General features: G+C 37.3%; 1 protein-coding gene across 5 annotated transcripts in view; it reads left to right on the forward strand.

Moving 5' to 3' along the window:
• COLQ (collagen like tail subunit of asymmetric acetylcholinesterase) overlaps positions 1-27,017 on the forward strand; it is a 66,516-nt gene that overhangs the window by 20,865 nt on the left and 18,634 nt on the right. For 4 of the 5 annotated variants that reach the window (XM_058179848.1, XM_058179851.1, XM_058179849.1 and 1 more), the window contains 10 exons: positions 1,084-1,185; positions 2,851-2,895; positions 3,768-3,794; positions 4,583-4,654; positions 7,324-7,386; positions 9,539-9,565; positions 14,788-14,832; positions 16,711-16,746; positions 18,538-18,618; positions 26,318-26,378. In XM_058179848.1, coding sequence (XP_058035831.1) covers positions 1,084-1,185; positions 2,851-2,895; positions 3,768-3,794; positions 4,583-4,654; positions 7,324-7,386; positions 9,539-9,565; positions 14,788-14,832; positions 16,711-16,746; positions 18,538-18,618; positions 26,318-26,378 — 559 coding nt within the window. The remainder of the gene's footprint in view (positions 1-1,083; positions 1,186-2,850; positions 2,896-3,767; positions 3,795-4,582; positions 4,655-7,323; positions 7,387-9,538; positions 9,566-14,787; positions 14,833-16,710; positions 16,747-18,537; positions 18,619-26,317; positions 26,379-27,017) is intronic. The other variant, XM_058179850.1, reaches the window with a different exon arrangement.

Below are 27,017 nucleotides of genomic sequence, written 5' to 3' on the forward strand. Positions count from 1 at the left end.
TATTCCCACAGAGGCCAAACAGGCATATACATATGTGAACTCAGTAGCAACTCATGTGCCCCAGAAACATCTATTCTATTAGTAACAGAAATGGCTTATAACCATTGGTAGCCTTAAGTCTCACGAAGGATAAATCTTGCTATGGCTTAGCATCAGAGGTGGGATGTACTTGGCCTTCCACACATGCTCTTTGCTTGCATGCATGCCTTCTGTGCATACCCATGGCCTCCAAAATGTGGCAAAATAGGATGGCATTACATCTGGGTGGGTGGGAGGAGTCTACCGCAGTCACTGCTACTGGTTTGCCTGAACCAGACAGAACTGGCTGAATCCCACCACTGCTTAGCATGTTGACCTTTGTAGCATGTAAACCATGATGTAGAATTTAGTGTCATAGGTGAATCCAGCTATTTCTAGATTATGCATCAAACCATTGCTTAATGCGAAGGGAATCCAGTTATTGAGCTAGAATTCTTTTTCCAAAAATGTTGGATAGAACTTGGGAAATCAGAAATTGGAAAATATCTAGATGACCCATGAATTGATGAAAGAAGCATGTGGGTACTAAATATACAAATATTTATTCATCTGTTCTGACATTGGCCTACGTGCATGTATATTGGGCATTTATATTGGGAAGCTAAACAGGATTGGGCCCAGTTAGTTTTTGGATGTAAGATCTCCAGGAAACTATGGGAAGAATTAGGAAACTGAAAAAACATTCCAGGAGCAGACCATACAAATGATTTGTAATATTGCTAAGAAATAAATACATGCATAGATCAGGAAGTTCCTAGTCATCAAGCTAAATTCTAGTGGGATTTTATTCAACCTCATCAACCTTATTGGCTCTCAGAAGCTAAGTAAAGTCAGGCATTGTTGATACTTGGATGGGAAGCCAAAATAAAATTATTGAAGCTTTAGCTAAGCATCTAGAAAAAGACAATGGCAAATCCCTTCCATGCTCTTACTAAGAAAATTGCATGGATATATCCATATAGTTATTAAGAGTTAAACTCAACTCAAAGCAGATTTTACCTTTTATGTCCTTTTGTGCCTCCCTTCCTCCTTTTAATTTCTTAGATGTTGTTTTCTCTGGATCTGAAAAACTTGTGTCAAGAGCTTCAAATAACACAATCTCCCTGTGCAGAATCTGTATGCCCCCCAGGACCTCCTGGCCCCCAGGTTAGTACTTTATTTTGGAAGGACAAATTTATTTTAATTTAATTTTAATTTATTTTATTTTGTCACAACAATATATATAAATATCATACAAAAAGATTATATAGTATATAAACATATATATGAGTAAATATTAGGAGGTATAAGCATATATATATATAAGAAGAAGAAAAAGAAAAACAATAGGACAGGAACGGTAGGCATGTTTGTGCTCTTATGCACGCCCCTTATGGTTCTCTTAGGAATGGGGTGAGGTCAATATTAGAAAGTTTTTGGTTAAAGCTTTTGGGATTATGGGAAGAGACCACAGAGTCAGGTAAAGTGTTCCAAGCACTGATGATTCTGTTACAGAAGTCATATTTTATAATATTTTATAATATATTTTATAATGTGGTCTTCGGGGACAGGATTTCTGATAAGTTATTTTGTGAAATGGCATGGAAGAAGAATAGAAGCGGCACAATGAGAGGAAGACTGGGAATGATGCAAAGAAAGCAGCCTCCTTACTTTAATTATATTTATAGGGCCTTCATTTGGTTAATATACTTGTTGAGCCATCAAGGCAAAAGATGCTTTTAGTGCTTTTTAAATAGACTGGTTTAAATATGTAAGCAATTAAATATTAAATAAATTATATAAATAAGTAATGAATCCAGTGTTTCTATAGGTCCATGAAATTCTATGATTCTGAAATCTTAAGTCTTACTTGATGGGTCCAGATTGTTTTAAACAAAGGAGAAACATTAAAAGTTTCAGAAATATTCATTTTAAACTATAATTATTTGCTACTTTTTGAACATACCACCTCTATTTGATTTTAGAGACTTAGGCAAACTTTTGATTTTCTACTAAAATGCGTAATTTTGAAAATGGCTAGTGGAAGTAGTGGTACACTTAGGGCTGAACCGGTGCCCATATGTCCCCATATGTCCCCTCTCAGCATATCCAGGGGTCTGGAAATCTAATATGGCTGTTGCTGCCAATTCTTTCCTTTTAAGTTTCCCCATTGTTGTAGCATAAGATTCAGGCAGATGTGCTTGCCAGCTTCATTTCCATCTGGGCCAGTTCTGGGAGCCTAATCTAACTTAACCAAAATGGTTTTTCTACTTTTTTCATTGGCTTTGTTAAAACGGAATCATTCCCCCACCCCCAAATTCCAGACGTTATGCTTCCATCCAGTCTCTCCACTATATTTTATGTAGTGTTTCCATATGAAAGGTTTTGAATTCTACCAAATTAAAGCACAGTCTAATTGTTCCTTAAGGAATATTTCTAGAAACAAATATGTAAGCAGATGTGAAGGCAAAGGACAGAATTACAACGGTAAGAAAATGTAATTCTGAGTCACTAACAATATTCCAGAGTTTATCAGGAGGTTGGACAATAAAAGCCTTTTTGGAATCATCTTTCATCTGTCATTAGGTGTAAAAAGTCCTAAAAACTGAACTTTAAATGAGGCCAAAATAGTAGAGGCTGCTCTAACAGACATGAACCATGTTGCATGTGAAGTTTTCTGTCCAAATTAAAGACAAATTGAAGTGTCTAAACTTGGTATAGATTCTTTCAAGAAGAAATAAGAAAAACTCTGTTGAGTCAGAAGTTATTACTGGCAAGTCAGTGAACAAATTGCATGATGAAGGTATTTAAACACCATACTTCTATTTTTAGGGCCCACAAGGTATTCCTGGTGTGAAAGGACCAAAGGGAGTAAAAGTAAGCTCCAAAATTCTTTTGTTAACATAAAAAAAACCCCTTGGGGGAATTTGTTCATACAAGTATGCAAACATGGAATGCAAGCTGATTATGCTGATAGTTGTAGAAATGGAGATTACCTGTAAGGATGGTTCCCATAACTAATCTTTAAAACCCAAAGAGGGTATTTTTAAAAATTTCTTTGCTACCATCTAAGTCTAATTTTTTGCAGAAGAAATTACTACTTTAAACAAAGCATATCAGAGTATGAGATCGTATCTTAAGGCTGTCAGATCTGGGCTTCAAAAATCCATATACATGGCAGCAAAGAGATTCAGAAATTAAATATTTGCTGCCATTTAGATTTTTGTAATCCAGATTTTATTGTTTTCATATCTCAATAGTGGGAGTTTGGAATGTACCTTCTGGTTCTTGCATTTTCTCTTGACCATTGTAGGTTGAACTGGAAAGATTGAAGAGAAGCTTCAATTTTGACTTACTGAAGATCCTTTCTGTCCTCTGGATGGTCAGAATCTTGATTATGCAAGATTCCTGCTCAGAAAAAAAACAATCTAACTATGTCATCTAAACACATTTAAAGATTTTTTTAATCTTAGAGAAGTCATCTGGTTTCCCCCCAAACTTGTCTCCCCCAAAACCTGGAAGAGTTTCGGTGTTTGGGTGTTTGGGTCATCACTGTTTTTCCCTCCAATATTCATTTTAGGAGTTTCTAACTTAGTCCCAAGATTAACAGAAGTCCTGAATATAAAAAAAGACTATAGGAATCTGTCACATGATGCTTTCCTCTGTTCTTGATAATCAACCAAATTAAAAATGTCCAGCTACATTCAAATTGTTTGTGACTCCTACTGATGTATTATTTTCTCTGACAGGGTGAGATTGGAAGACCAGGAAGAAAGGTATAAGACAAAACGCATAAGATCTCTTACATTATAAGGCTTGCAGCAACCATCTTCAACCTGATACCTTCATGGTGTGTTGGATTGCAACCCCTGACTTCCACTCAGCAAGGTCATGCTAGATGTGGGTGATGGAAGTTGTAGTCCAACACAATTGGGAAAGCTGATTTCTAGAAGTTTTTCCCAACTTAATTTAATTCCAGGTGTGGACTTCAGTGGCCAGAGTCCTCCAACCAATATTGGCATTGCTGAGAATACTGAAAATTGAAGTCCATACATCTAAAATGGGTTCAGGTTGGGGAAGGCTGCTTTTGTGCATATACTAAGGCATGTAGATATGTTATAAAAGTTCTACATGACATTAAACACTGATAAACATGCATTAATCTGAGAGATATATATATCACATATCTATTCTCTATAGTTGAAATAGAAGTTCTTCCGTTTCCAAGAAATCTTTAGGCTCCCCTTCTCTTTCAATACCTGGTCAAGACCTTCCTATTCCAACAGCCATTTACTTGCCAGATCTAATTCTCCCTTTCCTGATACCTGATGGAATGGCTGCAATGAAGTGACAGATGAGGAACGGATGAGCACATTGGCTTTCTGGGTGCTCCATGGTCATGGATAATTTCTGATGGTGTATGTAAAGTAGGGAACTAATTACTAGTTGAAGTTACTCCATTACAGTCATTATGAATGTTGAAATTATTTGAGCACCCATGCTATTATAACTGATTAATTTAATTAATTTCATTTAATTTACTCTATCTTCTGTTTTTTTGAAGGGCAGTCGAGGTCCTCCAGGTGTCCCTGGAATGCCAGGATCAATTGGATGGCCTGGTCCAATGGGACTAAAGGTAAGATTAAGCTACTGATGAGTGATTTGTCAATCAGCTTATTTATAATGTAAATTATAATCTTATTGAAACCCAAGGTATTTCTTATAAAGGAAGGTTGCTAATAAATGATGAGTTTGAAAAATCTGTTGTGTGCTTTGGGTAGATGATGTCCAAACACCAGATTTCATGTAACAACAAAGTTTAATTGAAATTAATTATTCATATAGAGTTATATATTTTGGGAATTGTCTGGAATTGAAAGTACTCCCACACATACAATCCAAAATTTGGATCAGGTATTTAGATAACATCTTTACCATAATAAAAAAGAACCAATCAGCAACATCTTCAAAGAAATCTAATTCACAAGGGAAGAAGAAAATAACAACATGCTACCTGTCATGGATATTCTTATCAGCAGAGAGTACAATGGCAAACTAAAATACAGGTGTGCTGAAAAACCATCCATACCAACCAAGTACTCCACTGCCAAAGTAATAATCCAACCTCCCACAAGAGAAACTGTGTAAGAACTGTTTAGATGAGCACAGACACATTGCAGCAATGAACAGCAGAAAAAAGAAACAGGTCATACAGTCTAAAGACTGTAACAGTCACTATGTAGGACAAACAGATAGAAGGCTAGTTGAATTTATCCATGAACACTAACTAGTAGTCAGAAGACATGATGAAAACTCTTTAATTTCACAACATATTGACAAACTTAACCATTGTTTCAACTGGAAATCCTGACCATCCTTGACCAAGCAAAATCCAAAAATGCTAGAAAATTTCTGGAAGATTGGCACTCAGCCAAATCGACGATCAACAGGCACATAGAGATAAACAGAGAAACTATTCAAAAGAGACAATCAATAAGCCAAAAAAGACGACCAAAACATCTTCCCACCAGCATTCAACACCCAGATGAGCAGAATTTAGCATCAAGATTAACATTAGACCAACAATTAAGATGTGAAAAATACTCCGATCAAAGAACTGCCAAACAAACCACAGTAAACAGCCCAACCAAAAACAACAACAAACCACCAAAACCATTCCCACCAACACCAACTGGACAAGCCACTAGAATACAAATTGAAACAAACCTCACTCCTTACTAGCACTGATAATATTACCTAGTTTGGGTATTGAAACATCTGCAAGAAAACAAACAAGCTCAGAGAGCACCAACGATCCCTCATTTCAGCCCTGAGCTACAAACATCCTTTACAGGTATAAATTTCTATCTATTGTTATCTTTATAAAGATAGTGAAATTATATTATGTGATATGTGGTACCTTGCTCAATAGTAGTATCTGTGAGAGGGATCTTGGAGTCCTAGTGGATAACCATTTAGATATGAGCCAGCAGTGTGCAGCAGCTGCCAAAAAAGCCAACACAGTTCTGGGCTGCATAAACAGAGGGATAGAATCAAGATCACGTGAAGTGTTAGTGCCACTTTATAATGCCTTGGTAAGGCCACACTTGGAATATTGCATCCAGTTTTGGTCGCCACGATGTAAAAAAGATGTTGAGACTCTAGAAAGAGTGCAGAGAAGAGCAACAAAGATGATTAGAGGACTGGAGGCTAAAACATATGAAGAATGGTTGCAGGAACTGGGTATGTCTAGTTTAATAAAAAGAAGGACTAGGGGAGACATGATAGCTGTGTTCCAATATCTCAGGGGTTGCCACAAAGAAGAGGGAGTCGGGCTGTTCTCCAAAGCACCTGAGGGTAGAACAAGAAGCAATGGGTGGAAACTGATCAAAGAAAGAAGCAACTTAGAACTAAGGAGAAATTTCCTGACAGTTAGAACAATTAATAAGTGGAACGACTTGCCTGCAGAAGTTGTGAATGCTCCAACACTGGAAATTTTTAAGAAAATGTTGGATAACCATCTGACTGAGATGGTGTAGGGTTCCTGCCTAGGCAGGGGGTTGGACTAGAAGGCCTCCAAGGTCCCTTCCAACTCTGTTGTTATGTTATGTTATGGTTTGACATTATTATATCAATAAGAACATGTTTTCTTCTTTAGAGCATCTGTGAGAAAGCAGTGGGAGTGTTGGCTACAGTTGGTCAGTAGGAAGCTAACCATATAATCAGTGTGTCTGGTTAATACATGAATGGGAGATTATCAGGGAACACTAAATCACTGACAAACTGTTCTTTGAAAGCACAAGAAGAGGCCCTCTTTGTTGCAATCTCTTCCACCGATCAGGAAATTTGGCAATGTGATTGCTGACAACTGGTGGGATAGTTTCCTAATGTCAGAAATACAGAAATTTTGAAGCATAAACCTGAATTAGCTCAATGCCCTTTAAAAATGGGATAGAAAATCTTCCTAAATGTTTCATGGCCACTGAATCTTGTTGCCTCCCCTTCCAAAAATAAATGGCCATCAGAACCTGCCCATCCCTGCCTTACCCTGTGATACAAACCATCAAATTGGCTCAGTGCCATCCAGATTAATTATAACCAATGGTAAGAAGCATCTATGCTCATTTGCTTACTGTACTGTGCAAAGAATTGGTGTTGAACTCATTTTATGTATTGTAATTTTCCATGACATCGATATATTAAGAAATACTGAAATGGCACAAATTTCTGTTCAGCTGTCAACTAGTGCAACCATTGCAATAAAACCTGGCCATTATGAGTAATTTTCTTTATTGTTTCTTTTAGGGTGAAAAGGGAGATTTAGGTTTGATGGGATTGCCAGGTATAAGAGGACCAATGGGCTTCAAGGTTTGTTACTCCAAGCACTATGTTCTTTCTCGGTGCCTAACAACTACTGGATTAGAAACTAATTGATCTATGTTGTAGACGGATAGCATTTATGATTTTGGGAGTGAAGAATAATAATGCAAAAATACAGACTTTTTCCATATATACAATTAAAGTATTGTAATAGAGTGTGGAAATATTTGTTTTTCCTCTCTTCTTTATCAGTTATCTTATAGCAATGTAATAGTGTACATGAGTTGAACAGAAGCATTTGCAAAGAAAAAAGGGGTGGGCTCCAAAAATTAAATATGAAATTTAAATTAAATTTAATATAAAATTAAATTTAAAATTAAATATGCAATCACATGTTTAAAGCACATAGAAAAGTGTAAGGCTTTGATAAATGTGATCACGGCTGTCATCTTGACTTTTTTGCATCCACTCCTGCAGGACTACCTAAGGCTGAGCTACACAATATATTAAATGTATTTTTAGTACAAAAATGGGTGAATGAATGAAGTATTCTGGCTATGACCACATTTATTCATTCATTTGTATATTCATTCATTCAATGAATTTAATGTTTGTTTGTTTGTTTGTTTTTTGTTTTTTTTGAATTTATACCCCGCCCTTCTCCGAAGACTCAGGGCGGCTTACATTGTGTTAAGCAGTAGTCTCATCCATATGTATATTATATACAAAGTCAACTTTTATTGCCCCCAACAATCTGGGTCCTCATTTTTCCTATCGTATAAAGGATGGAAGGCTGAGTCAACCTTGGGCCTGGTGGGACTTGAACTTGCAGTAATTGCAAGCAGCTGTGTTAATAACAGACTGCATTAGTCTGTTGAGCCACCAGAGGCCCTCTGTTCAATTCTTGTTTTGTTTTTGAGTTTACATTAAAACAAATGTCTGAGTTTGATTTTGAACCTGGTCACTAGGCACTATGAATAGGAGTTTTAAATCTTTCTGTACTCAGCTACTTCCTTTACAAAATTCTTCCTCACACAAAATAAAGGTGCACTTTTTTATTACATACCTCTATGGCAGGGGTGCCAAATTTGCATTGTCACGTGACATTGTGACATTCCCCTTCTTTGCTAAACCGGGCATGGGCGTGGCCAGCCCATGACACATTCGCCCACGGGTCTCAAGTTTAACACCCTTGCTCTATGGCCATAGTTTTTTAAAAAAAAACTACATGTAGAATGGGAAAGTATTTTACAAAGTAAGGAGTTTGATCTCTTACATCTGTGATGTAAGGACATTATGCCCAGAAAAATAGGGCAGTGTAAAAGAGAGTTTTATGCTACATATTCACCTCCAAACAGCTAGACTAAATGTTATTTAGCACTTAAATCCTAAGAATTATATCCTTTACAGTGTTTAGGAAGGTTTCCCTAAATTGATGGTTTGTTGTGGTGTTTTGTTTTTTGCGTTGTTACCCATACCATTTGTTTTTTCCTGACCCAATGGGCTATTTGCTTATTTACATATTTTTTTAACATCTGTTACACTAACATGTCTCGATACACAATTGACTTAACTGCTTTCAAGTCCAGATAAACTGGAAATACATTAACATGTAGATGTAGAGAAAAGAGAATACAAAATAGTATGTGAGAAATAATTCTTTTATAGTTCCTTAATTTTTAGAAATAATCTTAATGGCCTATAGATCAAAAGATTGTATGTACATTTTAAAAGCAATAATTCTGAAAAACAGTCATGTTTATTATATGAGGATTGTTTGATCCAACTGGCAAAATACCATGTTTCAAAATTATATTTAATGTTCTTCTGTATTTATATGAGACAGATATTTATCAACTTCACTTTTTTAACATTTAACACAGTTTTATAATATGTGAATTCAGTGACAGTTTTAAGATTAAATGTGTCATTAAAATGCTTGTAGGGGTGCTATAAAGGATTAGAAATTAACTGGGAGCCCAGTAAAAGACAGTGTCAGAGATGCTAGCTTAGGGAAAGAGGTGACTATAATGATTAATCACATAGATTTCTGTGACTATAATTATGCTAATTCTTGCACTAACTATTGCTTCTTATTAAACATTCAAAGCCATATCAAGTCTACTATACATGATTTCTTGTGTTGTATGATGCTGTCATTTCTTACGTTTTCCTTTTATCTTTCAAAATTTTGTTCTAGGGTAATACAGGTGGTCCCGGAGAAAAGGTGAGTGATAAAATTACTAATAAGTACTTGGTACTAGTCTGTATAAATAAGTATGTTGCATCCAGTTGATATTAAAAATGGCCACTTTTACTTGATTCAGGAGTAAAGTAGGTTGAAGAGATTAAAGAGAGGGGTCAATATATATACATATACATATACATATACATATACATATACATATACATATACATATACATATACATATACATATACATATACATAGAATAGAATAGAATTTTTATTGGCCAACTGTGATTGGACACACAAGGAATTTGTCTTGGTTCATATGCTCTCAGTGTACATAAAAGAAAAGATACCTTCATCAAGGTTCAACACTTACAACATTTAATGATAGTCATAGGGTACAAATTTAACACTTAATGATACAACACTTAATGATAGTCATAGGCTAAAATAAGCAATCAGGAACAATCAATATCAATATAAATTATAAGGATTACCAGCAACAAAGTTACAGTCATAAGTGGAAAGAGATTTGTGATGGGAACGATGAGAAGATTAATAGTAGTGCAGATTTAGTAAATAGTTTGACAGTGTTGAGGGAATTATTTGTTTAGCAGAGTGATGGCATTCGGGAAAAAACTATTCTTGTGTCTAGTTGTTCTGGTGCGCAGTTCTCTATAGTGTCATTTTGAGGGAAGGAGTTGGAACATTTTATGTCCAGGATGTGAGGGATCTGTAATATTTTCAAAGCCGTCTTTTTGATTCGTGCAGTATACAGGTCCTCAATGGAAGGCAGTTTGGTAGCAATTGTTTTTTCTGCAGTTCTAATCTGAAGTCTGTGTCTATCTTGTTGGGTTGCAGAACCAAACCAGATAGTTATAAAGGTGCAGATGACAGACTCAATAATTCTCTGTAGAACTGGATCAGCAGCTCCTTGGGCAGTTTGAGTTTTCTGAGTTGGTGCAGAAAGAACATTCTTTGTTCTGCTTTTTTGATGACATTTTTGATGTTAGCTGTCCATTTTAGATCTTGCGATATGATAGAACCTAGAAATTTAAGGGTTTCTACTGTTGATACTGTGTTATCTAGTATTGTGAGAGGTGGAAGTTTCTACCATTTCTACGGTTTTGAGTATGTTCAGTTCCAGATTGTTTTGGTTGCACCACGAGGCTAGTTGTTCAACCTCTTGTCTATATGTGGATTCGTCATTGTCTTGAATGAAACCAATCACTGTTGTGTCATCTGCGAGCTTCAGTAGTTTAACAGACGGATCATTGAAGATGCAGTCATTGGTATACAGAGAAAAGAGAAATGGGGAGAGTACACAGCCTTGGGGGGGCCCTGTGCTAATTGTACAAGTATCTGATGTGATTTTGCTTAGCTTCACCTGCTGCTTCCTGTTTGTTAGGAAGCTTGTGATCCACTTACAAGTCTATTCCGGTACCTATAGCTGGTTTAGCTTAGTTAGAAGAGTGTCTGGAATGATGGTATTGAATGCTGAACTAAAGTCTACAAAAAGGACCCTTGTATAGGTCTTTGGAGACTCAAGATGTTGTAGGATGTAGTGCAGAGCCATATTAACAGCATCATCTGTTGATCTATTTGCTCGGTATGCAAATTGCAAGGGGTCTAACAGTGGATCCATGATGGTTTTCAAGTAGGAAAGCACTAGCCTTTCAAAGGTTTTCATGACTACAGATGTTAAAGCAACTGGTCTATAGTCATTCAGTTCCTTGATGGTGGGGTTCTTCGGCACTGGGATGATGGTAGAGCGTTTGAAGCAAGAAGGAACATAGCACATCTCTAGTGATTTATTGAAAATATGGGTGAAGATGTGGGTCAATTGGTCAGCACAGACTTTTAAGCAAGAAGGAGTTATCTTGTCTGGGCCTGCAGCTTTTCCTGGCTTTTGTCTGTGAAATAGATCCTGCACTTCCTTTTCTGTGATCACTAGAGGTTGTGAACCCAATGGGATGGGGTCAGTTGTAGGAGGCTTGGCTGTTGTTGGTGTGTCTGAGATGGGGGTTGTGGAGATAGGTGGCTGTAGTTTCCTTTCAAACCTGCAGTAAAACTCATTCAGGTCATCTGCCAGTTGTTGATTACCGTCAGCCTGGGAAGGAGGTTTGCCATAGCCGGTGATATTTTTAAGAGTTTTCCACATGTTTGCTGGTTCATTTGCTGAAAACGGATTCTTTAGCTTTTCAGAGTTGCTGAAAAGTTTGCTGCTCTGATCTCCCTTGTTAATACATTTCTGGCCTGATTGTACAGCATTTTATCCCTTTTCTGTAGGCTTCCTCTTTGGAATGAAGTAGCTGCTTAAGTTTAGATGTGAACTGAGGTTTGTTGTTACTGTATATTCAAATTCCTTGTAGGTACACATAGGTCTTCACAGAATCTGACATATGATGTTACAGTATCTGTGAGTTCACCCAGGTCTGCAGAGGTATCTTCAAAAATATTCCAATCAGTGCAGTCAAAGCATGCCTGTAGCTTTAATTTTGCCTCCTCAGTTCAGGTCTTCACTGATTTAATTGTTGGTTTTGTGGTTTTAAGTCTTTGCCTGTAAGCAGGTACAAGGTGAATCATGCAATGATCAGAGTGTCCTACAGCTGCTCGTGGTAAAGACCAATAAGCATCTTTTAGTGTTGTGTAGCAATGGTCTAAAGTATTCTTGCCTCTGGTGGGACAATTGACATGCTGAAAGTATTTTGGTAGCTCTTTCCTTAACTTTGCCTTGTTTAGATCTCCTAAAACAATGGCCAGTGAATCAGGGTGTTTGGCTTCAGCCTCCATGATTTGGTCAGCTAGAGTTCGTAATGCCTTGTTTACACAGGCTTGTGGTGGGACATAAACAGCAATTAGAAGAAATGAGGAAAATTCACGAGACGAATAGTATGGTTTGCAGTTGATAATTAAAGTCTCTAAATTGTTGTCATAGAATTTGTAAATTACTTTTAAATCTTGACACCAGTTGCTGTTAATATATAGGCATAAGCCTCCTCCTTTCTTTTTACCAGATGTTTCTATAATTCTGTCTGATCGTTCAATCTGAAACCCTGGAATGTGCAGGCTGCTGTCTTCAATTGATTCATTTAACCAGGTTTCAGAGAAGCATAGGACTGCTGAATTGCAAAAATCAGAATAGTATTTGTTTAAGAGGAGTATTTCATCCATCTTATTTGCAAGTGAACGTACATTTGTTAGGAAAATTGAAGGCAGAGGAGTTTTATTGCGATTCCTTAATCTGTTTAAGATCCCAGCCCATTTACCCCTCTGCTGCTTCCATAGTTTGGTTTTTTTGGTAATCCATGGCTCTGGGGGAATTGCCTCCTCCTGTGTTAGAATCTCCTCCGCGTTTGTAAAGAGGGGTGTGTATGTGAGATCACAGAAAGCTGCTCCTTAAAGAAATGTTGCTTAATTTTTAGCAGATGGTTTCGTGAATAGGAAATACATATACATATAATACATATGCATATGCATATGCATATGCATATACATAGATAGATAGATAGATAGATAGATAGATAGATAGATAGATAGATAAAATGGTGACAGCAACTGCATGATTGACCTACCCTTTCTCATATGCCTTCCTTATACAATGCATATAAAAGGGGGCATGACTTTGATCAACATGGTGACAGTGTTTATTTCTTTTTATTCACACATTGAATGGCCTTGAACAGAATAAAGTAATGAAGAAATGGCAAAGCAAATTAAAATAGGCTTTAAACGCTGTGCAGAGTATTATTGGCATTCTCTGAAGCTGAACACAGACAGAATTTTCTTTGCTCCACCAAATTATTGGAGAACAGTCTATTCAGAACAGTTAACAAGGTTTATATTCTGGATGGTAGTTCTTATTGCACAAGCATCTAAGGAAAAATAACACTTGGGCTATAATTTCTTAGATAGATCTTGCCAATTAGTTCTAAGATAAAAGATTTGAGACACTTACCTTTATCTAAATAGGAAAAATTGTAACAATATAACACAGCAGAGAATAAACAGGTCCATTGTCCTGGGCTGATAGAAACTACTTCTATTCCACATCTTTACATATTTAGTGCTGAAATAAAAGCAAGGTTGAAATAGTGAGTTGCTTCTGAGTTGCCCCATCATCTTTGCTGTCCACAAGTATTCATTCCTTACAACTTATTGTCTAATAATAACTTTTTTCTTTTCTTGTAAAGTGAAAACACATGGCACAAGTGCTGTCAAGGAAGGCCCTTAATTGAAATAATATTGAATGATATCTACTTTGAAATTACTACGCATGCATAAGTGCACCCGTGTGCCTACCATCCCTGTCCTAATATTCCTTTTTTACTTACTCTTTTCATGTTTCCAAATTATGTTTATACTTTTACTTGTTATATATGATTGACAAATAAAATAAATAAATAAAAATATTAATAAATAAAAAGTATTTAATTAATAAAAAGTATTAAATTCAGGAAGAAAACATTTTCTCAGTCCACCACTGCTCTGATCTAGTAGCGAGGAATTTTTGTGCAGGGACTGCATACACACAAAAGTTTTTTTTTCTTTTTGTAGAGTAGAGAGGTTTGCTCCAGTCTGGCACTTCAAAGGGAAGCACGGCTTGTATTCAGTATTTCATTTAAAAAGGATTCTTCATATTGCTGAGTCCTGTTTCTCCTGAGAAATTCCACAGCCCAGTGACTAACCAGATGCCCAGTGGAAATCAGCAAGTAAGGAATGATTACATCAGACTGCTCATGCTTACAGAACCCTGAACTCCTATGTGGACCCAACCCTACCATATCTCTACTATTCATTAAAGTAGAAACATTTCATTTTTCAGGTTTCTGTGTGAACCATTAAAAAAGTAGAATTGCTTTAAGACTCAGCTTGTTAAAGCTAGCGAGACTCTTAAAACAGCTATACTTTTCATCAAGCGGATGTGAAAGCCTGAAAATAGATGTGCGTTAATTAGTAACGGAGAGATTATGATTTTAGGCTTGCTCAAACCTAGAGCTCTTACCCCAAATCATTTCTAAAGTAGGAAGAGCAGAAACCTAAACAGCATTTCTCATCACTGGCAACTTGAAGATGTGTGAACTTCAACTCCCAGAATTCCCCAGCCCTAATAAATAGCTACTGCCATTGTCAAAAATCTACCTTACATATCTTCATAACTGTGGAAATTTTGTATTTAATTTAACATTGGATATTGGAGGAAACAGAATCATACTTTTAACTGCTGTGTTATATAGCTCTGATATGGTTTTCCACAGGGAGCTCAAGGACAGAAAGGAGTTAAAGGCAGCAAAGGTGATAAGGTAATATTTTCTTACTATAATATCAAACAATCTTATACAGATCGGGGTAATTTTTTTTCTTGTTTAGTTTTTCAGGCCAGTTTGGCATCTAGTATCTGGCTAGAAACTAGGAGACTGTGAGTTCTAGTCCCACTTTAAGCATGAAAGCCAGTTGGATAACTTTGGACCAGTCACTTTCTCTCAGCCCAATCATCTCACAGGACTGTTGTTGTGGAAAAAATAGGAGAGAATTAGATATTTTTGCTGCCTTTAATTATTTATAAAAAATAATAAAGGTGACATTAAAAAATAAAGAATAGTGGGCAAGGCGAACGTTTTACATTTTGGCCTATTTATGGAAAAGTTTTGTTTCTTAGGATGTTGGAAACTTCTGTACAAGGAACTTTATAAAGTTCTAGATTTGTAAGATTGGTTTCTAGCTGCATGTTGCTTCCCTTCGTTTCAAGACTTTAAAGAAGAGTGGTTTGGCTTCCTCAGTACCAATTTTTTTCAAACTTGACAACTTGAAGATCTGTGCACTTCAACAGTCATTAATCCCCTAGCCTGCATTTGGCAAGTTTGAAAAACATTGGTTTACATCATTGCTGATCAGACTATATCTGAAAAATATCTTCTGGCTCTAGATGACTCTTAAAAACCCAGGATTTCTTTTCAAGAATGGAAATCATAACTATATAGGGCCAAAGTCTAAGGTCAATATAGCAGAATGTAAAATTTTCCACCAAGGATTGGCAGATATGATATAGCCAGCTGAAGAAATACATTATTACAGGTGTTCATTTTATAATGTCAGCATTTAAAACTGCACTAGCTTTTTCTATGACAGAATTATGATTATTCTCAAGAACATGTGCATAGCAACATATGTTAAGCAGTATAAGGAATGCAAGATCTCTTTTGTTCTCCTTTCATGATTAAGTTTCATTTATGTGAGCTTAAAATGCAAAATCACATATTCACAGTGTGTATATTAAGATCAATATTTTCAAAACAAGTTTTGCTCCGATGTATTAAAGATGTATTCTAAGATGTCGTTCCAGGACAAAGCCATGGGCTAAGGTAAGAATAGGGAAGATAAATCAGTGATAGATAATTGAAGAAATGCACATTTAAAAGGATGTCTCAGAGTGTAAAATTATATAATCTCAGGCATGTTTTCAAAATGGATGGTCATAAAGACAAAATCAGGGAGAGAGAGAATTAGTATAATAAGTAAAAAATGGCAAGGTTGTAAAATCAAAATACAATGAAATAAGATGTACTTATGCTTAAAAGTCACAGTCATTCTTATTGTCAAAACAGTACAACTGATTTGATTTAAATTCATGCAAATTATAATTGCTTCACCTAGGACTGGTTAAATATAACTATAATTATTTCTGTCCTTATATCATATGGTATAAATATTGTACATTAACAGTAGAAAACTGTTTTACAATATTAGAAAAACAGATTTTCAACCTGCTTTACACTCAATCAAATGTTGACTCATTCACTTGTAACTCATTGCCATTTTATTGCTTTAGTAAGTGTTAGTATAATATGCCATCTTCTTTTAGTTGATTATTAATATATATAAGTGACATGGTCTGAGTTGGGCAACCAGTAAATGATCTATAAAGAAATAAACAAATCCAAGGTCTGTCTATGGAGATTCTCTGTCATCTAGACCATGGTTTCCCAAAGGTGCTTTTTCAAAAGGCAACTGGACTTTCTTTGTATTTCCCTGAAAGCATTTCGCTTCTCATCCAAGAAGTTTCAGCCAGGACTTGAAGAAGCTTCTTGAATGAGAAGCACATTGCCTTTTGAAAAAGACTTGAGACTTTGAGCTTTTAATTAAAGGATAGTTCATTTTTTTATTCACTTTTTTCTTTGCAGGGATACATGGGTTTCCCTGGAATGTTGGGGCAAAAGGTAAGGTACATCAGGGATGCTCAGTCTGTGCACAGGACGGACATGTTTTGGAGTTATTACAATATTAAAAAGGGATTTTGAGAGACAATTTACTCTTGATTCATTGTCTTTAGTGGGATTTAATATTAAATAAATATGGATTAGATTGCACTGTTCATTCCCAACTCAAATCTGTCTTGCCACTATGAAAACTCAGACAAGAACATAGATTCCCTTCACTCCCCATTCCCCTCAAACAAGGTAAGTAAACTGTAGTCAGTGTAAGATATCTATTGGCCTCTACTTTATACCTATTTTAAGTATGTTAACGAAGTTTAAGGAAGTTTTAGAAACAAAATCTAAATCTGTGGAATATATTAGGCTGCTTCTGATTAGGTCATTGCAATTTTACTGAACCTCAGTAATTTTAAGATGTCTGGACTTCCTGAATTCCCCAGCCATTTGGAAGTTGTAGCCACACATCTTACTGAGAAACACTGTGTTAATTATTTAAAAGAATGAGATCAGTATGGGTCTCAGCTATCTAGTTCCAGGTAAAAAAGTGAAGTTGGAATGATTGTTTAAAAAGTTGAGAATATAAATTATTGGAAAATTCACAATTTGTGTAATTAAATAACATGAACTGTCATGCAGCTTTTGTTAATTTCATTTGGACTAGAGGATTTTTGCCATGACTAGTATGTCTGAGTTTTTAGACTGTTTACATATCTGGTTAAAAAAAAATCTGATCATAACTGTAAGGACCAAACCAAGAAAATCCATTAATATTCTTAAGGGTAGTTTCACACTAGTTAATCATTTGAGAGAGAAAAGGTAGATTCATTTGACTGGTTGTAGAAAAAGGAAGGTATTTGGTTCTGCTGATGTTATTGCTCACAGTTTCATTTCTAAATTTGATGTTCAAGTAATGCTCAGGGAAAATTGCTTTCTCTGTCCTAAGAGAAAAATTGTAACTCCCCTTGGAGTCCATATGCTACTAGTAGGCAGATCTGAAGCAATTGGAGAATGAAACATAGGATCTTTTATGCATTTCATGTGTTCTCCTTCTCCTTCCCCATGTTAATCCATTTGCCCTTGGGTTTAAAGCCATCTGAAAGAAGGACAGGCTTTCTGTGAGTTAAGGATTTTAGCTTGTCCATTTCTGCTTAATTACCAGAACCCTTTCTATAACAGAGTAGAGGGAACAATCTGAGTTCTCATTTGTTTGGGCTGATGGTTAACACCCATGTCTAACTAGTTTTCTATTTCTGAAAGTGAGTGTAGTAAGAAAAGTATCTATGGTTTCAGAATAAGATGCAAGCATTGGATTGTGGCTTCATTGATCAAGGAGAAAAGAAAGTGACTGAAGCTTTTTATTATTTAGTGTACTTATGGTATCCTTGTTAAGCTTTTTTTTTAGATGAATGAAGCTAATGTATTGTCTAGTATTCGTATCATGCTAAACTTGCTAAATGAAGTCACAGTTCATTAGCAGAACTGAGTCTTAAGAAGATCCTGCAAAGCACATAGACTTGACAGTCAATTTCAATCTGTGATGATCATTATTTATTTCTTGAAGGTTCTCTAACTCTCTTCCCACAATTTTAAGATGCAGCTTACTAATTAGTCTTTCAAGGAAATATTATTTGAGGAAAATTTACGTTAGTTAATATTATTTACACAAGCAATTTAGAATGATCTTTTTTTGGCATATGTGTGAGTATCTACTGAGTTTTGAGTAAGACAGTTTCATAACCAAGTGTGTATCTTTGCACTGAAGATTTGGGTTTTATCCTTTCCATCCCCATCAAGGGAGAAATGGGTCCAAAGGGAGAAGCTGGTGCATCAGGACACAGAGGGCCGACTGGACGGCCAGGGAAACGAGGCAAACAAGTAGGAATCCTGTACTATATTTTGTTTTGTTTGTTTTTTTAAATTCTAACTCCTTACTATATATTTAATTTTCTTATGTAAATCTAGATACAATATTTTTGTTTCTGTAAAGGCCTTGTTTATGATACCCTAAATCTCATTTGACTGATTGATTTTCCACCCTCGTACTCCTAGTTCTGATCACAATACTGGCTTTGAGGGAGAGAGGCAGGGCGGAATATGGCTTCTAGCATGTTACTTAAATATTTTCCTTAAAGATTTTGTTAAATTGATGTGTTCTCCACTCACTGTTGTCCTCAAAAAGCTATGCTGGCATTAAATTTGTTGTCCCCAAAACTGATCATTGGTCTACACCTCAATCTCTCCAAGATAATGGCTGACAAAGCCTAATAAAATTTAGATACCTCAAGTCTATTACTATGATTGCTAATCTTATTTATGTTATCCCATGTTCATAGCCATCATAGATTTAACCCTTCTTTAGATTAAATATTGCTCTGAAACATCACTGGGAAGAAGCTGAGATGTGTACTTAAAAACTATTTGTTAAATAAGAAAGACACTTCTCACCCACTGAGCCATTTCCTGCCTCCAAAGCCAGCTGACGTCCTCATATCTAATGCCTGTGGTGGCAGCTAAATTAAGAAGGTGTTACTTCCACTTCCATTCTGAGATGCATCTTGCTCATCTCATTGACTCCTTTAAGTTCATGCTTCGAGTCTTCTCAGGTTAGATGCACTAAGACAGGCTATATATAGGCCAACCTCATCACAGGCATGACACACACTCTGTTCCAGTTGCCACAGTGTTAGGAATTCTATTATTGCTGGTGGAAAATGTTGAGAATGTATAATATTTGGAGGAAAATGCTCCTGTTTTCAGACCTATAGCCATCAACCTTTTTCTGCTGCTGTTTCTCCGCTTTTTCAATTTCTTCTTTCCCTCATTCTCTGTTAACTAATTACTTTTGAATCTTGCTAATCTCTGTTTGTAGTGGCTTTAAGCCTCCTTGATGAAAGATAACAAACAATTCACTATAAATGTTTTAATTAGTTCCTTTGTAAACTCCTACATGATTGTTTTATATTACTTGCATTCCTTTTCCTTAAAAAAGATCAAAGCAAATATATTGGCAAGTAAAACCAAATTCATATGTATAGAAAAGGTGATACCTGGCTTAACAGTAGCAAGTGTGAGAGGGATTAGTTGTCCTAGTACAGGAGTCCCCAACCTTTTGGACATCAGGGACCACCAACTCCATAATTTTAAATCCCAGGGACCACTAATACGAATCCGGTGCACTGCTTGCTGAAGCGCCTGGATTCCCAGTGACGGGATGGGGTCGTTCAGGCACTGTCCCTCCTCTCTCTTTTTCTCTTTATTCCCGCCGCCCCTCTCTCTCTACCACTCATTCTCTCATTCTGTCTCCCCCCCTCTTTCTCTCTCTCCCACTCATTCTGTCATCTCTCTTTCTCTCCCCCCCTCTCTTTCTCTCTTTCTTTCTTTCTCCCTCTCTTTCTTTCTCTCTCTCTCTCCCCCTCTCTCTCCCCCCTCTCTTTCTCTGTCTCGCCTTTCTCTCTCTCTCTGTCTCTCTCCCACTCTTTCTCATGGGCCAGCCAGTGTCTTGGGGCTGGGAGGAAGTCAAGCATCCCCCCGAGAGACTGAGATGCAGGAGCACCAACAAGGGATGGAAGAAATTTGCAGCTTTGGAGCGCAGCCCTCGCTGGCTGGAATGAGATAATGGTGCAAGGGTGGGGGGAATGGCAGTGCAGGCGGGCTGAAGCAATGGGTGGCGCGAACCCTGGGCTGTTTCTTCCCTCTGCTTTAGCTTCCTGTCCACTGAATCAACCAGTGGCTGTCCCCACCCCTTGCCTTCCCTTCCCAATCACTCCTTGCCTGGCAAGGGAATGGGGGGGATGGAGATTGCTCCATATTCCAGAATGGGAGCGAAGCTTCATCTCTTTCTGAATATTTCTCTCTCTTTCTCATGGGCCAGCCAGTGTCTTGGGGCTGAGAGGAAGTCAAGCGTCTCCCCGAGAGACCAAGGCACAGGAGTACCAACAAGGTGTGGAAGAAACAGCCGCGAGATCCAGCTCCCACTCTGGAATATAGAGCGAATCTCCATTCCCCCCCCTTCCCTTCCTAGGTGAGGAGTGACTAGGAAGGGAGGGCAAGGGGCGGGGACAGCCACTAGTGGGTTCAGCTGACAGGAAACTAAAGCAGGGGGAAGAAACAGCCTGGGGTTCCCGCCACCCATTGCTTCGGCCCACCTCCTCCACCATTCCCCCCCACTTGCACCATTACCAGCCGGCAAGGGCTCTACTGCAAACTTACAAATTGCCCAAACCTCCCTCAACAGTGGAGATGTACAGCCCCACCATGAGTTGCCTGGCCAGTCCCATCTTCCAGAGCTCTAGTCACGGGACTGGCCATTGCTTATCCAGGAGCAGCTCCTCCACCCGGGTGCACTGTGGACCACCAACATTTTCTCACGGACCACCAGTGGTCTGCGGACCACCAGTTGGTGACCGCTATCCTAGTAGACCAGTACTTAAGTAGGAGCCAGCAGTGGGCCCGAACTGCCAGAAAAGCTAATGCAGTCCTAGGTTGCATCAACAGAGGAATAGTTTCAAAATCACATAAAGTGATAGTACTGCTTTATACTGCCTGGTCAGCCTACACTTGGAATATTGCATCCAGTTTGGTCACCAGGATACAAAAAAGATGTGAGACCCTAGAAAGAGTACAGAGAACAACAACAAATCAGAATCAGAATTACACAATCAGCATATGTTGTGTGAAAGACGTTATCAGGAAGCAGAAATTCAGCGTGGAAGGTATTGGATAGACCAGGAATTGGTGCTAAAAGAGCAAAAACAGATTTTGGCACAATATTGTACAAAACTTATACAGTAACAGAAGCAATGTGATTGATTCTACTTTTTCCCTGCTGCACAGACAGGGATTATGAGCCACAGGGAGATGCAATATCTGTTCTGTGAAATGCTGACATGAGGATATTACAGTGATCACCAGTAAAGGCCAGTTGGTAATTTGAATGAGTCAGTGAATAATGGAAGAGAACTATGCCTCCTTAATTAATTGCTTATGGAAGAGCTGGACATTCTGTTCAAATAAGATTGCCACCCATTTTCAAGTAATTGTTGAGCAATCAATAATTTGCCTGAGTCCAACTTTGATGTGGTCTGAGAGATGCTGCATTTTTCCAAGTATCATTTAAAACAGAGTTGAGCAACCCAGTGGGCTGATTGATGAGTTTAAGCCAATAATTAAATGTTACTAGCCAAGCTTTTGCTTTCCCTATAACCAGCCTTGTTTCTAGCTTAAGGGCCATATTTGAGATGCATTTGGAAGTATGAAATAAAGAATTAGGAAGTGGTTCCCAAGAACTAAAGAATTGATTCCCCTGGACTAAAACTAGAATGTAGACCAAGAGTGGTGGCTGCCAGAAATAGTGATAGAAAGAATAGGTGTACTCCAAGATTTTGTCTCAGACTTTGCCTGGGAAAGTTTCATGCTATGGGTAGATACCTACCCTATTACCTTGAGTAGTGATACTATAGATTTGCTGCGGTAATTTTTTGGGCTACCTAATCAGCATGAGTGCCTCTTCCAGCATTGACTTGGAAAATAATTCCAAAATACTTGAAACATTGTTTTTATTTTTTCCTGAGTTTCTATATCTAAAAGGATAGATTTTTCTTCCATGCTCTTCTTAGAGTAGTATTAGAATTAGCTTTGCATAGCCTAAATTGCATTAGGGATACAATCAAGATCAAGTGAGATACTAATACCACTTTATAAAGCCTTAGTAAGACCACACCTAGAATACTGCATCCAGTTTTGGTCACCACACTATAAAAATGTTGAGGCTCTAGAAAGAGTGCAGAGAAGAGCAACAAGATGATTAGGGGACTGGAAGCTAAATCATATAATGAACGGTTGCAGGAACTGGGCATGGCTAGTCTATGAAGAGAAGGACCAGGGGAGACATAATAGCAGTCTTCCAATATTTGAGGGGCTGCCACAGAGAGGAAGGGGTCAAGCTGTTTTCTAAAGCATTTGAAGGCCAAACAAGGAATAATGGATGAAAGCTGATCAAGGAGAGATTACACCTGGAAAGAGAATTTTTCTGACATTAAGACCACCCAACCAATGGAACAGAAGTTGCCTTTGGAAGTTGTGAGAGCTTCATCACTGGAGGCTTTCAAGAAAAGACTGGTGTAAGGTCTCCTGCTTGGGTGGGGGTGGGGGGTTGGACTAGATGACCTACCAGGTCCCTTCCAACTCTGTTAATCTGTATCTGTATTAACAAAGATGATTAGGGAACTGGAGGCTAAATGATATAATGAATAATTGAGGAAACTAGGAATGTCTAATCTAATGAAGAGAAGGACTAGGGGTAATATAGTAGCAGTCTTCTAGTACTTGAGCAGCTGCCACAGAGATGAAGGAGTCAATCTATTCTCCAAAGCACCTGAGGATAAAACAGTAACAGATGGAAGATCATTAAAGTGAGATCCAACCTAAATTTAAGGAGAAATTTCCTGACAGTGAGAACAATAAATGGAATGGCATACTTCTGGAAGTTGTGGATGCATTATTATTGGAGGTTTTCAAGAAGAGACTGGATAGCTATTTGTCCAAAGTGGTATAGAATCTTCTGCTTGAGCAGAGCATTGGATTAGAAGATCTCCAAGGATCCTTCCAATTTTATTATTCTATATTCTATATAGTTATGGTACACTCTATGTTGTCAACCTACAAATCAGATTTGTATACCAATAGCTTACGGGATTTAATATGGTTGAGCATATTGCACCAGGTTAAAGAAAAAAGGCTAGGAACCAGGAGACTGTCAGTTCTTGCAGCAGTTTGGTTTCAGAAAAAAATTGTCCTATAATCTGCAACTTCTACACTGCAAAAACATATGGACTACACAACTTGACCAGGGTAAAGTAATAGATGTAATTTACACAGACTTCTGCAAAGCCTTTGATTCAGTTTTACACGACAAACTACTTTTAAAACTAAACTCTTACAGCATTTCTGAATCCCTGCATAAGTGGATAACTGCGTTCCTGTCAAATAGGCAACAAGTAGTCAAAATAGGGAGTGCCTTATCAAACTCTGCACCAGTTAACAACGGTGTCCCCCAAGGCAGTGTTTTAGGACCCACACTCTTTATATTTTACATAAATGACCTTTGTGATTATATTATATGCAGCTGTGTCTTCTTCTCTGATGATGTAAAACTATTCAACACCACTGACAATGCTGTTGCCCTACAAAGCGACCTTTACTATGTATCAGAATGGTCAAACAATTGGCAACTCCAAATCTCAACCAACAAGCACATTGGCAAAAAAAATCAGAACACCAAATACAAGCTGGGCGGATATGACCTTGCAAATGACCCTCACTGTGTCAAGGACCTTGGATTACTCATCTCAAATGATCTAAGTGCCAGAGCTCTCTGTAACAACATTGCCAAAAAGGCATTAAGAGTTGTCAACCTAATCTTGCATAGCTTTTTTTCCAGTAATATTAAACTGCAAACTAGGGCATACAAAATCTTTGCTAGACCAATTCTCGAATACAGCTTGTCTGCCTGAAATCCACACTTTATATCGGATATTAATACAATTGAAAGAGTCCAGAGGTATTTCTTGAGAAGAGTACTCCATTCCTCTACTCACAACAGAATACCTTATGCCACCAGGCTTGAAATTTTGGACTTGGACAACCTAGAACTACACCACCTATGGTCTGACCTAAGTGTAGTACGCAAAATTATCTGCTACAACATCCTACCTGTTAATGACTACTTCAGTTTTAACCACAATAATACATGAGCACGCAATAGATACAAACTCAAGGTAAATCACTCCAAACTCAATTGCAGAAATTACGACTTCAGAATAGAATAGAATAGAAATTTTTATTGGCCAAGTGTGATTGGACACACAAGGAATTTGTCTTGATGCATATGCTCTCAGTGTACATAAAAGAAAAGTACTTTCATCAAGAATTCTAAGGTACAACACTTAATGATAGTCATAAGGTACAAATAAGCAATCAGGAAACAATCAATATCAATATATATCGTAAGGAGAGAAGCAATCTTTCATAAGTCATAAGTGGAAGGAGATGGGTGATGGCAATGATGAGAAGATTAAAAGTAGTGCAGATTTAGTAAATAGTTTGACAGTGTTGAGGGAATTATTTGCTTAGCAGAGTGATGGCGTTTAGGAAGAAACTGTTCTTGTGTCTAGTTGTTCTGGTGTGCAGTGCTCTGTAGCATTGTTTTGAGGGTAAGAGTTGAAACAGTTTATGTCCAGGATATGAGGGGTCTGTAAATATTTTCACAGTCCTCTTTTTGGTCAATGCCTAGAATGCATTACCTGACTCTGTTGTTACATCCTCAAACTCCCATAACTTTAACCTTAGAGTGTCTACTGTTGACCTCACCCCATTCCTAGGAGGTCTGTAAGGGGTTTGCATAAGTGCACCAGCGTGCCTACCGTCCCTGTCCTACTGTCTTCATTTATTCATACCCATTTACTGTGTTTATATTTATGTTTATACTTATACCTGTTATCTTGTACATATTTGACAAACTAAATAAAGAATAAAATAAAACATTGCTGAGAAAATTGCAAGAACTAGTCTAGGTTATTGACAGGTCAAAACTGAGTCAAAAGCACACACACAAATCAAAACACAATTAGCAAAAACAAGGGCTTATCTTAATGCTGTACAGTGCCATTGCTGTGGAAGTATATGAAATAAAGCAAGAAATGCCAAATGCTATAACTCTTAGCCACTGGTTGAAATTAATGGCATTAAACAGTGTATTCTCTCTTCCATTAAAAGCTTGCATGCCAGAAATATCATCATTTATCTCTTTGGTCTTTCAAAAATCTGCCTCGGTCTTTTGTTATAGCAGATCTTGTGATGGTATAATTGTATCTTTCCACAGCAATAAATTATTAGAAGTAAAAGGTAAACACTTCTTTGAGTCAAATCTGACTCCTGATGGCTTTATTGTCTCCTACCCTGGTTTTTTGTCCTCCTAGTCTTGCTTATACTCCTTGGAGTTTCAGATAGCAAGTAATAGCCCAATCTGCCCGTTTAGCTTCTCAAAATCAGCCAAACTCAGTTTGGCAGCAATAAAATATGTCTTCATCAATTAATTTTTCCTGGGAATGAACAGGTTTGACAAAACGATTTCTCCTATACCTAAGCAAACTTTATTTTTGTCTTGAAGAAATTGCCCATTTAGGGAAAAATACAGAATAGGAAAATAAAGATCTTTTTGATACTAAATAAATGCATATTTTGTTCAGATAGGTACATGCACACATAAAAGAGACATGAGGAGCTGTGGGTTGGTTTCACTGACTTTATTTCAAATAAATTCTTACTTTGAATTACCAAATTGAAGAGTTTTATTGTTTGGATTAACAGGCATGTTTAAGATTTATGGCTTAAAACATCGTTTTTTTAAGCTTGACAACTGTAGAGGTCTGGGGCGTGCTGTCTGGGAATTCTAGGAGTCCAAGTTAATCTTCAAGTTGCCAGGTTTTAAAAATATTGACCTAAGACTTTGTAGTTTCCTTTATGTTACAGCTTATAGTATATAAGTAAGGAAATGGTTATAAGGTTCTTTTTTTAGGGACAAAAAGGAGACATAGGACCTCCTGGAAGTATAGGCCCACCAGGACAGTTAATAGCAGGTAAGACTGGGCTTCCTTAATAGCTGTTTTTCTGCTTTAATTTTAATAATAATAATTATGCTAAACAAAATATACCTTTCATGCTTGTTCAATCACTAGCTGAAGGAATTTCATATTTTTAAGATATTTGGGGTCAGTAGGCTTTGGGGGAAGGTATAGGTGGAATTTGGTAAACTGCCATGGCTAAAATCACATGGCATATCTCCCCCTTAATAATTAGACTATATGCTGGAGGGCATTCAGTGGCAGGAAAAACAGAATGGTATTATCCTCTGTCTTCTTGAAGCTATGATAAGTGTGAAATTGATAGTTGATGTGATATATCATATGAGAGAGAAATCAAACAAGGAACAAATTGTTTCTCTCTCTGTCTGAACTAGATGAGGGAGAGATACAGAGATTTCAATCACTGTGCAATCTTTCTTCTTCTTATTGATAAATTCATCCATTTTCTGGTAGCTAACATTAATGTAAATGCAGCATTGTGTAGAATTCTAAGGCTCATTATTAACATCTAAATATAGATGATACCAACATTTTAGCGTGGTATCATGCCTCCTTTTGAAGTTTGGGAAACCATGTTTTTGTTTGAGCTAAAACCATTTCTTCTGACGTGCCAAAACTACGCTTTTTAGGGAC

This window comes from Ahaetulla prasina, chromosome 4 (genome assembly GCF_028640845.1).
Source record: "Ahaetulla prasina isolate Xishuangbanna chromosome 4, ASM2864084v1, whole genome shotgun sequence".
Lineage (NCBI taxonomy): Eukaryota > Metazoa > Chordata > Lepidosauria > Squamata > Colubridae > Ahaetulla > Ahaetulla prasina.